The sequence below is a fragment of the Bos mutus genome, chromosome 9 (assembly GCF_027580195.1).
Source record: "Bos mutus isolate GX-2022 chromosome 9, NWIPB_WYAK_1.1, whole genome shotgun sequence".
Classification (NCBI taxonomy): domain Eukaryota; kingdom Metazoa; phylum Chordata; class Mammalia; order Artiodactyla; family Bovidae; genus Bos; species Bos mutus.
In genome coordinates this window covers 72,971,838-72,985,570 of record NC_091625.1, presented here as the reverse complement: position 1 = coordinate 72,985,570, position 13,733 = coordinate 72,971,838, and the positions used below count along the sequence as shown (strand labels likewise).

The window sequence follows — 13,733 nt, the reverse complement described above, 5'->3', positions numbered from 1 at the left end:
TTATGAGATTGCACTCACATATGTTGATTCACGAATACCAGGATGAAATTTGTCTCACAAAACAATGGTCATGGTTTGTCATATAATCCATTCTCTGTAGGAAGAAACTCACAATTTTTAAAAGTTTAACCAAGAAAAGGCTTCCTGAGCAATTAAAATATCACTGTTTAGGGACTAGTTCTTTAATACATATTTTTTGTTCCTCTTGTTTATATGGTAAACTCTATATATTTAAGAAGGAAAAAACATACGAATGGATTAGACTTTAAATCTTAATGTTTTGATTTTTATTTTTTTTTTGTGGTAAAATATTTATAATGGAAAATTTGCCATTTTAACCATTTTTAATACAGTCCAGTGTCATTAGAGTACATTCACCTTGTTGTGTAACCATTGACATTATCCACCCCCAGAACTGTTTCCTTTCCCAAACTCTGGACCCATTAAACAGTCACTCCTGCTATTATGCTTTCTCCCATCCTCTGGTAACCACAGTTCTATTTTTGTTTCTCTGTGAATTTGCCTGTTCTACATCCCTCGTGTAAGTGGAATTATATAATATTTGTCCTTTTGTGTCTGACTTGTTTCACTTAACATAATGCTTTTAAGGTTCATCCATGCTGTAGCATGTATCAGAGTTTTGTTTCTTTTTAAGACTGAATAATATTTCATTGTAAGTATATACCACTTTTTGTTTATCCATTCATCTGTTGATGGATGTTTGGTCTGTTTCCATCTTTTGACAGATGTAAATGATGCTTCTATGAACATCAGCATACAAGTACCTGTTTGAGCCCCTGCTTTCAATTCTTTTGGGTATAAATCTAGGAGTGGAGTTGCTTGATCATGTGGAAATTCTGTGTTTAACTCTTGAGGAGCCACTAAACTTTTCCACAGCAGCTGTACCAATTTTGCATTCCTACCCAGCAGTAGACAGGGGTTCTAATTTCTCTTCTGCCTCATCAACATTTATTTTCCTTTCTTGTGTGTGGGGGGACGACTTTTTGTTTGTTGTTTATAATAGGTAAACTAATGATTTTGAAGGGTTGTATCATTGTGGTGTTTGATTTGTCTTTCCCTGATGGCTATTGATGTTGAGCATCTTTTCATTTTTTAAAAATATATTTTAGGTTTTAATTCCATATCAGTGTATCATTTGCAGATACCCTCTTCCATTCTGTGGGTTTACTTTTTACTCTTATATCCTTTGACAAGAACCTTAAACTTTGCTGATGTCCAGTTTATTAACATTCTCTTTTTCTTTTTTTGCTTTACTTTTGGTGTCATATCCAAAAAGTCATTGCCAGATTCAACACTAAGACGATTTCCCCTTCTGTTTTCTTCTAAGAGTCTCATAGTTCTAGTCCTTTTATTTAGATCTTCGCACCATTTTGAGTTGATTTTTGTATATGGTATAAAGCTTCGTCTTCATTCTGTTGGATCTCGATATCCCATTTTCCTAGCTCTATTTGTTGAAAAGACTGTTCTTTTCTGGTAGTGGTTTTGGCACCATTATTGCTGCTTAACCTATTTGATACTGATTTCCTTACATGTGAAACATGAGAAATAATAGCTAATATATAAGGTCATCAGTTAACTTCAGCTTTACCATGTATTGGGCACCACTTTGAAATAACATTGTCTGGTTTTCCTCACTTAGTGACAAGGGACCTGAGGCTGGGGATATTGGGGGTAGAAGGGTGGGAAGGGTTATTACAGGACTTGCCCCAGCTTACATGCCTAGAAAGCATGGAGTAAGGATTCAAATTCATGTCTGCCTGACTTCAAAGCCTGTCTAAACATCCATTTAATACTTTAGTCTCATTATCCAACAATGAATGATATTACTGCTGAATGTTACACAGTTTCCCTTCCCTTGTTTTTATGATGAAATAGTTCACATTTGCTGAACATCCACTGTACCAGGCACTGTCTCTGATATTATTTCATTCTCGTCATAACCATGTAAGGAAGGTTATGTAATTTACCCAGGTTTCCACCATAGTGGTGGAGGAGCGATTGGAACCGCTTCCCATGACCTTACCCCTCGTGAGTTAAGGGACAGCCTGATGAGAGTGGTAGGGCTTCAAGGAAGCAGCTGGAGATCCTGTGACTCCAGGCAGTAGTTCTGAGGCTGATGTGATACAGTGTGAGTGCAAGAGTAGAAGGCCAGAGATGCTGCAGCCAACAACTTTTTTGTGTTACAATTCTTTTTTTAGGTGCTGTTACACTACCAAACCGTCAGTGAACCCGCTGTTATTAAAAGATTGATTAGTGTTTTAAACAAAAGCACTGGTGAAGTCACAAAGAAAAAGCCTAAGTAAGTGTTTTAATGTGTAAATAACAAACACAATATAAGTACATTTCTTACAGATGAATTCATTTGTATAATATTTCTCTCTGTGATAAGTGAATTCTCTTTATGATAAGTCTATTTTAACTTGTTCCAGAAATCATTTTTTTAAAGGACTGGATGAAAACACAAAAACAAATATTTAAGCTCCTATTTTAGGTAGGAATGCTTGATATAATTTCTGTTACATATGATAGTGATGGGTGTGAATTATAAATAAAAATGTAAATATAAGTTTTTATTTAACTATCAAGCCTTAGATACCGATGATGTAAAAATGAAGGCATTAAAAAAAATCAGTCTTACATTTTTGAAGATGGGTTTGATTTATGCCTAGCCACTTGTCCCAAATTCCAACTTCATTGTTCTTCTATACTATCTTGTTACCCCTTCGTGAGAATCATGCCCTGTGCTAAGAATACCTCAAGGAGAGAGTGACCTACACACTGTTTTTTTCCCACCTGGGAAGTATCCTTTTTTCCTCCTTAAAGTCTCCTAGTGCCTTGGGCTGAGGTGATCACAAGTCTGTCCCCTCTGATTACCGTTAGTATCTGTGTCTACGTGTGGACAATTCCCCTTTGGCTGGGATAGGCTTGGGATTTTTCAGAAGACGTGCTTCCTGAGAACCTTGAGTTTCTTACTCTAATTCAACTAAAGACTGACCACAGTTTGGCTTGGCTGGTTCAGCACTGGGGTTTTCCTTACTTCAGCCCTATGGGGAGTCCCACCGAAAATCCCCTTTTTTAAGTCCTGGGGTATTCCTCCTCATTTGCACCTGTGTAAGAGGCCAAGGTGGTTAGAGGGTTAATTTAGGGTTGGTTGCAAGTAGAAGATAGAACTTCACACTACTCTAACACCCATGTTTGTTCTCCATTAGTTAGAAAAAGGAGGCTACTTAACGCCTCTTTTAAAGATAGTTCTTTATTTTTAACCTGAGTCTCTAGCTTCTAGCATGAGCGCCTGCCATAACGTACTGAGAATTGTCATAGAACTAATCATGACTGATGTTTCTTGAGGACCACTTTTTTCTTGGTTCTGTCATAAGTGCTTTTGTATGGTTTACATTCTCAGCTACAGTATGAATCAAGTATTACTATGTTTCCCATTTTTCAGATAAGGAAACTGAGGCCTAGAGAGATTGTATAACGTGTTCAAGATCATAAAGCTAGCAAGTGGCAGGCTCAAGATTCTAATCCAGTCAGTTTGTTCACATAAATTATATTTTTTGGCAGGAACCAGGCTGTTGGACTGAGATATAAGTGATTTGGAAAGTTCTCAATCTGATACTGACTCATCAGATCTAATCCTGAATTTTCCTCTCCCTGCTCCTGCTGCAGAGTCCTAGCTCAGTGATGCTGACACTAGGTCTTAATATATTATCATGCTAGTTTTCCCAATCACCATATCTGTAGCTTTGTCCTTTTATTTTGTACCAACATCATTTAGGCTTTCTGCTTTTCTTCCACTTCAGGCATGTTGTAGACTCAATTGACTTACATGGGATGGAGCCAGACTTTCTAGAACCAAACTTAACTGCAAATTATGAATATGTTAAATGTTCACCATCCTAACAAATGGGACCGTAAGCTGAAATTGCCCAAAACCAGTATTTAGAATTTTTGGCATACTTTTTTGGGAACCTTGGTTTATTCTATCTTTCTGTCCCTAAAGTAGTCTTTCAGAAGGGGAGTTTTTGATTGCTGTCCTCTAGCCTTCTAGTATTCTAGAAATTGAATTAGAGAATGTTTCAAAATGTCCCCTTTGGGTTCTACTTCTTTAGTAAGCTGGTGGGGCCCTTGCACACAAGGATTTTTATTTGTTTGCTTATTTGTGTGGAGCTGTTTACGGTCAGGCCCATGCCTCATCTGCCTTCATTTCCTACAAACAGCATGTTGTGGGAAAATCTTATGTGTTTTTATCTTGAACCTCTGTTAAAGAACCACTCTTCCCAGGTGAGAAAAGAGAGAAGAGGGAAGGAGAGAGAACCCTCAGGTAGTGTGGTGGCACTAGGAAAGTGTCCTCTTTAAAGATAACTTTTTAACACATAATCTACCAATTAGGACTTAACTGGGGAAGACATAGGACATTGCATTCCACTTTTAAAATGCAAATGCATCATTTTCTTTAGTTTCATAAGGGAATGAAAGAGAAGGCTTTTGTGCAGAGGTCCTGAGCATTTTAGATTATAGGATCCTTGAAGGGGTAGAGAGTTGTATTTGGAGGATTGTTTATAAAAAATATGTGTATATGTATGTATGTGTGTATATATATGTGCATACACATGTATGAACTAGCTAATAATTCTTAAATCTAGAACTACTCTTCTCATTTTTTTCAACTAACCACCCCAAATTTAAAAGCATATATTTTCATTTAAAGAAAATCCCTTTTTCCTTTTTAAGTTTTTTAAAAAACTAAGTTGATTTATAGATGGAATGTGAAATGTTTATTTTGCAGATTTTAATTACATTTTTTACCTCTATTAGATATCCATTGGTTTCTTTTATTTTTCATGATAGATTGTTGACCAAAGGCCAGAATGCATTAGTGGAGCTACAGACACAAAGACCAGTGGCTCTTGAGCTCTACAAAGACTTTAAAGAGCTGGGGAGATTTATGCTGCGCTACAGTGGTTCTACCATAGCTGCTGGTGTAGTGACTGAGGTATTTTAAAGTGACTGATTATGTGTCCATGGTTATTATGTCTATTCTTTTTCTACTTTTAAGAATGATTCCTGAGATTTTATGGCCTAAGGGGAACAGTTATGATATATTAGAACAGCATTTTAAAAATTATATTAAAAATTAAAAGAATGATGAGAAGAAAATGTTTGGTCTTAGATTTTCTCATAATAAGACTTCCAGATTGTCTTCTCCACCAGTAAAATTATTGCTCAATATTAAAGGAAATCCATTGAAAAATAGATCTGTAAGTATGCAATACAAATCATGAAAATATAGACTTTAAGAGTCAGTTAATTGGGGGTAGTGGTTTGTTTAACAGAAGCACCCTCCTTACTTTTTTCTTTAAATAACTAGCTCTTAATGCATTCATTCAGGAAGTTCAGTTAACATACCAGTAGTGTTTCTGAAACATACCTAATCTGTAAGGATAAGGTAAGTACAGCTGAGTTTTGGAGAAGATAGCCAGAAATGAACCAGAATTTCATTAACTTTAATTTTCTTCCACAGTATGATATGTTAATATAGATCTTATGAATATGAGCGTGCCTCATTTTATTACACTTTGCAGATATTGCATTCTTTTAGAAATAAAGGTTTATGGCAACTTTGCCTCAAGCAAGTCTATAGGCACAATTTTCCCAACAGCATTTGCTCACTTCATGTCTCTGTTTCACATTTTGGTAATTCTTGTTTCAGACTTTTGCATTATTTGTTATCTTTGTTGAGCTTCCCTGGTGGCTCAGATGGTTAAGAATCTGCCTTAATGCAGGAGACCTGAATTCAGTCCCTAGGTTGGGAAGATCCTCTGGAGAAGGAAATGGCCACCCACTCCAGTATTCTTGCCTGGAGAATTCCATGGACAGACAAGCCTGGTGGGCTGCAGTCCATGGAATCACAAAGAGTTGGACACAACAGTGACTTCGACACTCACTCGCATTATATTTGTTATGGGTGCCTGTGATGTTGCTGTTACAAAAAAAAAAATTATGACTCACCCAAGGCTCAGATGATGATTAGCAATTTTTAGCAATGAAGTGTTTTTAAGTTAAGGTATGTAGATTTTTTTTATAAACATAATGCTATTACACTCTTAATAGACCATAGCATAGTATAAATGTAACTTTTCTATGCAGTGGGAAACCAAAAAAAATTCCTATGACTCACTTTATTGTGATTCTCACTTTATTGAAGTGGTCTGAGATCAAACCCACAATATCTCTGAGGTACGCATGTATTTTTAAAAGGGGCTTCATTACTTCATATGATTGTTTTCTGCATAAAAATTACTCACCTCATTTAACTGGATGGATACTTTTGACATGGGCTTCATGTTGCATCAAAATTCAGTTATACATACCTGTGTCATATAGAAGGCTCTGGAGTTAAACATAAGCCCAAATTGAGTTATTGCTCTACTAATTCCTAGCTGCAGAAGCATAGCATTTCTCCTGTCATTGATTCATCTATGAAAACAGGGTAATAGAATCTACTTTCTGGAGTTGTGAAATGAAATGATCTGTATAAAGCACTTGGCACAGTGATTGGCATTTAGAAAGAATTCAGTAAATGTTACCTAATATCTTTGTCATTTAATTTGTCAAAACATTCTTTATAAAAGAGGATTCTAAAAATAAGATGCAGTTTCTTGTGGAAAATAATGGAGAGATAGAAAATCTCAAATAACATGACTAGGAAAGGAGAAAAGTTGCAGGAAAAACAAAAGTTCTATCTGATATAATGATTACTCCACTGCCGTTTTCCTTTTGTTTTGTTGTTGATGGTTCCTTTGATGTAATGTGATTGGTTAAATTATAGCAAATACTTTTTTTTCTTTTACAGATAAAAGATTGATGGGTCAGAATTTCTACCATGTTTCTAAATTTAATGAGATAGCTAACCTCCGTTTTGAAAGAATCCAGTTACTCAGTTAAAGCAACAATGTGCAATTGATATTTTTTTTAAAGTGAGAGAGAAAATTAGAGCTATGATCAACCACAAAGAAGTATTCATCAGCCCTACAAAAATTTCAAGTTGCCAACTGACAAAGAAAGGCTAATACTGCACTTTGATTTTAAAAACTAGCTTTTTCCTTTGAAATATTAGTAATGGATTTACCTTACTGAGATTTATGGAAGCCATCAGAAGTGTGTTAGAAGACATTGAATCATCATGAAGTGAACTCTACTTTCAGCCAAACTACAAATGTTTACAGTTTTCTCTTCTGATTTCAACTCTACAAGACATGTTTTTAAGGACAAATAGCTAAAATGGATTATTGAGGTAGTTAATATTTGAACTGAATAGTTTTTTAGTTAACTCTAAGAAAAGATTTGTTGAAGGTTATAATTAAGGTATTTGGTGTTGAGCATAAGAGTATTCTTCCTTCAGCAAGCAACCATTTGAAAGCTTAGTTTGGAATTAGTGGAAATTGTTCCTTTGGTAACAGAAGTAATATTTAAGATGTAAAGCTAGCTAATAAAATGTCTTAGTTTAAGCATAACAACAAAATGTGTTCTGGTTTCATTGATGTTTATGAGATTTCCAAGTAGGGCTTAGGTTTCTTGGGATCTTTTTCGCCTACGAGTTTCCCAACTCTTTCATGTGAATTCTTGCTTTTATCCTAACAGAGCAAATTTAATCTCATCCATTTCTAACCATAACTTTATTTTTCCCATTCTCACTTCCATAATTCCATGTATAATGACTTCATCTTGTATATGTTATAGATCATAAGTCCCCTATGAGTAAGAGTCATGTTTTTCTTTAAAGTTTGAGCAGACTCCAAGATATATTTAGTGAGCAAGTATTCGTTGAGCTCCCTCCTGGGTACAATTGCTTTGGAGTAGATTTTGTCCTCAGCTGAGCCTGGGACCCTGATCTGATGGACAATATGATAGAATTTTTTTTTTTTTTTTAACTGGGAAATGATGTAATTTGTATATCGATGGCTTGCCATATTCAATAGCATTTCTTCGTAATTGAAGAGTAAGTCTGGTAAGATGTACAGACCATAAATGTGCTGCTTGGTGGACCATCATAAGATGAGCACATTTTTTTACTGAAAAATATATGTATAGCTGTGACGAGAGTAAACTTAACTAAGGCAAGAAAGTGTTTTGTTTCTACACTATGTTAATCAGACATTTAACAGATACATCTGACAGAATGGCTCAGCAGGTAAAGCATCTGCCTGCAGTGTAGGAGACACCAGAGACGTGGGTTTGATCCCTGGGTTGGAAAGATCCCCTAGAGAAGGAAATTTCTATCCACTCCAGTATTCTTGCCTGAAAAATCCCATGACAGAGGAACGTGGCAAGCTACAGTCCAAAGGGTCGCCGAGAGTCAGACAACTGAGTGACTAAGCACCGTATGGATAGTCGGATGGAAACCTGACTTTAAGTGAATCAAGCGAAAAAGAAAGACTAGCAGAGTCCTGGTTTTTCAGCAGTAGCCCTGGCTTTCATCCCTGGCCTTGTTTGAGTCACAGAGTCATACAAAAACTTATCTGTACTCTCCCTTTTCCAGTGTGGGTTTTACCTCAGACTCCATACGGAACCCCTGTAGTTCCACATATAGATCCTCAGACCCTCCAAGCACACAGACGGGCTAAAACATGTCTTTTCCACAAGACCTAAAAACATCTTCCCATTGACTGTAATTATGTTTAATTTCTTTCCTTGGAGCATCCTTTGGATATGATGTAAATTTCATCCAAAGCACATAGCTGAGGACTGTGGAAGGGATGGAAGGAAATTCAGGATGCTGTGAGGAAGGGGAAATGGATTGGGGAGCGGGGGGAGGGGTGGGATGCAAAAACAGACATCCGCTCTGTATCACATACAAGGGCACGATAGTATAGCATTAAGAATTCTAAGTAAAAATTTAGCATAAAACAAGTAATCGTAGCAGTAGTAGAAATGAGTTTATTTCTTCATTCAATTGTGATAGAGTGATCCTTTTATTTACATTGTGTTTATATGAATTGTTGTTGAGGGGGTGGTGATATTAAGAGGACCCACTGTGGCAGGTTAGTGACAGGGTGTCCAGCAAGCATGCCCAAGCTTGGTTTGGTCTGAAATCCTTCCCCTGAGATTTACCCATACAAAATAGTGTGTTCATTTTGGGTCATTTTGCTTCAGGTACTTCTTGTCTCTGCTTCTCCTTCCTATTTATCTCCTTCACTCTTTCTTCACATAAGTGGCTTTGTCCTCTTATCTCAACTCTTCATGGGTCTCCACTGGATCAGTTGCCTGTTTGGTAACCGGGCTTGAAAAGATTTCGGATCCACAGTTTGACTTGATAGTGTTTTTCTACACATTCATTCTTGAATTTTAGAAACTCGAATATTGGTTTAGAAAACAACTTCTGGACATAGTCCTTTTTTTCTCCTGTGAATACACAAACTAGTAATTTTAACCATTGCTAAAATGTAATCATTCACTCTGGAAAATTTGGAAAATAAAGAAAAGTAGAAGAAAGAATAAAATTGACCCATAGTTGTTACTGCTACTGCTAAGTCACTTCAGTCGTGTCTGACTCTATGCGACCCCATAGATGGCAGCCCACCAGGCTCTGCTGTCCCAGGGATTCTCCAGGCAAGAACACTGGAGTGGGTTGCCATTTCCTTCTCCAATGCATGAAAGTGAAAAGTGAAAGTGAAGTCGCTCAGTCGTGTCCGACTCTTCACGACCCCAGGGACTGCAGCCTACCAGGCTCCTCCTTCCATGGGATTTTCCAGGCAAGAGTACTGGAGTGGGGTGCCATTGCCTTCTCCATAAGTATTGCCTAAATATTACTGCTGGTAACGTTTTGATGTATTTCTTTTCTGTCTCTCAGGCATATTTTTTTTGGAGTTGTGATCATTAGGCTTTTTTCATTTTATAATCAAGATTTTTTTTGATAGAAATATAACTTTAAAAATTATTTAAAAATATAAAATTACAAACATCAATGTATAGGAGTTAGTCAAGATTATGGTCTTGTTCAGTTACTAAGTCATGTCTGATTCTTTGCAACCTCATAGACTGTAGCATGCCAGGCTCGTCTGTTCTCCACTATCTCCCAGAGTTTGCTCAAATTCATGTCCGTTCAGTTGCTAAGGCTATCTAACTATCTCATCCTCTGCCACCCCCTTCTTCCCTCAGTCTTTCCCAACATCAGGGTCTTTTCCAATGAGGAAGCTCTTCACATCAGGTGGCCAAAGTATTGGAGCTTCAGCAACAGTCAAAAGTTATAAAAAGCTTCTAGATAAGAAGACTCGATAAAAATCACTGGGTCACTGTTTTCCAACTTCCCTCTAAAACATCCAGAAAAATCTGTAAATACAAAAACATTCCTTCTTTCCTCCCTGGTGTGAGTTTGTCTTATTCCAGGCACAGAAGAGAGCTCTGCAGCTTAGGTCTTTGTGGGGCTGACAGTTCAGCCAGGGGGTCTTGGTACTACAAACTGCAAGTGAGAATTAATGTATGAAGGCATTTAAGAGGAATGCACCCTAAGGACAATGCAGGAGGGACTAGGTGAAGAGGGGAGCCCGTTAACATTGAAGTAAGATTGTACTTAACATAAGAGAGCCTCTTGTGTTAAAAGTAATCCAACCTGTAAATCACAGTCTCTGACCAGTTCAGAATTAGTGGAGGGAAACAGGTCATGTTTTGCATTGGCAAAATCATCCAAGAATGCAGCTTTTAAACACACAGCAGCAACTTAAGATCCCACCAACACTGAAAACCATCCTTTAGAACCCACCCACGTCCAGGAACAAGAGCCATGCCAGTGAGAATCTTAACAGTGGGGCCACAGCTGGCACAGGTCAGCAGAACCACACTGACGTGAGGGACGGTCCAAGTGGGAAGACGAGGAGGCCAGCAATGACCCTTGTTGAAGATACTTAAAGCCCTTCTTGGCCTGGGATCTTGCTTGCAGAGCAAAAGTAGAATGGATCAAGTAATTTATAGCCGGGTTCTTTGAAAATTCCAAAGGTATTCAAAACTTTTAAAAGGAAAAATATATAGACTCACTAGGAATGAGGTGAGCCATGTAACCATATGTGATAATAATTAATCAGAGCACTGTGGAACATTAGGTCCTGATCCTGTGTTGCCCCTCATCACCTCTTTCTCAGGGAGCCCCTGGCCTCTGACTAGTGTAAGGAAGATGGGTTACTATTAATATGTGCTTCCATGGGACCTGTCTTCTCAGGATACTTTCAGGGTTCAATTGTATATTGGTTTGTATGATTAGTTATTGTTTTCTCTTTCCACTGAAATGTAAGTTCCAAGAGGAAAGAGACCTGTTTTCCTTCTGATTGTTTCAGCAACTGGTGTGGTGCTTCTTATGTGCAATTGTTAAATGAATGAAAGAATTAATCCTGGTGGTAATGTTGTCAATGATTCTCATTTCTTTGCATCTATTGTCAGAGGATTACAAGCTTTTATTTCTATTATAATGCTGTGTGTGAAGGGGCTTTTTTTTATAGTGAAGGAAAAAGAAAATCTGTTAGAAGCAAACTTTAAAGCTGCTCTTGTCTGCCGTCTTGTCTGGTGAACCACAGCCCAAATTTGATGCCTTTCCTAAACTGGGGTGACCCTCTTGAGCCTGGAAGATTCTAATGTGCTTGCATTTCAGAAAGGTAATAATGAGCAATCAGCTGGCTGCTGGGGATTCTCCTAGCTCTCAGGGGGACTGTGAGGTGGTGTGGGTAACTGACACGTTAGTACTTTGCAATTCTGGGCTTGGGTATATTTCTATTTAAAGATGGTTCGAAAATCATGCTTAATATATAACAGACCTGCAGTTAAAATCTGTAGTAACTGAGCACATGCAGACAAAAACCTTTCGGGTGGATTGCAGGACCCAAAAGTTTTATTTCAGTAACTGGTACACGGTGTCTATAAGATGTAAGGAGATATTGATGAGTTGAGAAAAGGATCAGGACAGGTTAGAAGAGACTACATGGAGCCTAAATCATAATAGTAAAATTTAAATATTCGACAAAGGCTGTAAAATAGATAACAGTTGCAGGAAAATTGACAGTACAGAAGTTGTCCTTGAAAACCACTCCTAGAATGCAGATAGTGAAAATAATGAACAGGGAAACCCAAGATTGCGCCATATTTTATGTAAAACATCACAAAAGAATTACAACCAGATTAAACAAGCCTTGGGAACAATACAAAATTCTCCCAAAATTCATCTTCAAAGAAACAAAAAATTAGCCTTAGATTTTCCTACAATACTAAATTCCAAAATAAAAAAGGACACAGAAGCTAAATACATAAAACTAAAGGGACTGTAACCCCCACATTGATTATTCAGCTATGACATTATTTATAGGTTCGGGTAAGAATCTCAGAAGATGTCCTGGGAGAGGGGTGAGGGATTGGGGAGGCAGGATTTAAAATGCTGAGATCATAAAGAAGTACCTCACAACTTAGATTGGGGATATTATGGTAGACAATTCCTTAGCAAGCATGTGTTGATGCCCATCATTTATGGATGTCATCAAAGGCCACAGGACACAACTATAGTCAAAATTATTTTATTGACATTTGTCACAGAGACCACACAACGTGGAGTCTAGGTACTTCACAATAAGAGGGTGTAAAGAACTGAGCACATGTAGGTAATTAGGAGGGAGGGCTCAAGTGAACAATGGTTTCTTCTGGGTTGGGCACTGTCAGAAAGTGGAGAGTAATTCTGTAGTTGATCTACTTTCATCTAGGAAGTAGAAGAAAGGAACAAGGTAAAGCAGCAGCAGTCATCCACGTTAGCCACAAGAGGGCATTAATCTACTCAGGCGTGTCTGCTGCTGCTTCGTCACTTCAGTCGTGTCCAACTCTGTGCGACCCCATAGACGGCAGCCCACCAGGCTCCCCTGTTCCTGGGATTCTCCAGGCAAGAACACTGGAGTGGGTTGCCATTTCCTTCTCCAATGCATGAAAGTGAAAAGTGAAAGTGAAGTCGCTCAGTCGTGTCTGACTCTTAGCGACCCGAGGGACTGCAGCCCACCAGCAGGTGTGTCTAGTGTTGGTTAACTCACTTCATCAGGAGCGCAGAATAACCTTGTCCGATGTCAGAGATTTAAGAATTAGCAGTGTCCAATAGGAGAACACCATGGCCCAGCTGTGAGTGCCAGGTCAGCTTTTAGCTTTCAGAAGATCCCACTTCTCTTATATTGAAACCACTTAAATTAATAGTGAAATAAATGAAATAAATATGGTAACACTATTTACAAAAGCCAAGACATGGAAACAACCTAAATGCCCATCGAGTGATGAATGAATAAAGATGTGGTATGCACACATGATGGAATATCACTCCACCATAGACAAGAGTGAAATAATGCCCTTTGCAGCAATAGGGATGGACCTAGAGATGAGTGAAGTATTAATAAGACAGCAAAAGACAAATATCATATCATATCACTCATGTGAAACCTAAAAAAGTGATACAAATGAATTATTTACAAACAGATCCACAAAACAAACTTTATGATTACCAAAGGGGAAGGGGGGGAGGGATGAATTGGAAATTAACAGATACACACTTCAGTTCAGTTGCTCAGTTGTGCCCAACTCTTTGTGACCCCATGGACTGCAGCACGCCAGGCCTCCCTGTCCATCACCAACTCCCGGAGTTCACTCAAACTCAAGTCCATTGAGTCAGTGATGCCATCCAACCATCTCATCCTCTATTG

The 13,733-nt window shown here is 37.9% G+C and overlaps 1 protein-coding gene across 3 annotated transcripts in view; it reads left to right on the top strand.

Moving 5' to 3' along the window:
• HBS1L (HBS1 like translational GTPase) overlaps nucleotides 1–7,566 on the top strand; it is an 85,131-nt gene extending 77,565 nt beyond the window's left edge. For 2 of the 3 annotated variants that reach the window (XM_005899114.2, XM_070376716.1), the window contains 3 exons: nucleotides 2,220–2,320; nucleotides 4,873–5,017; nucleotides 6,878–7,565. In XM_005899114.2, coding sequence (XP_005899176.2) covers nucleotides 2,220–2,320; nucleotides 4,873–5,017; nucleotides 6,878–6,889 — 258 coding nt within the window. In that variant the 3' untranslated portion in view covers nucleotides 6,890–7,565. Of the gene's footprint in view, nucleotides 1–2,219; nucleotides 2,321–4,872; nucleotides 5,018–6,877 lie in introns of all 3 variants that reach the window. The other variant, XM_070376714.1, reaches the window with a different exon arrangement.
• The last annotated feature ends 6,167 nt before the right edge of the window (nucleotides 7,567–13,733 follow it).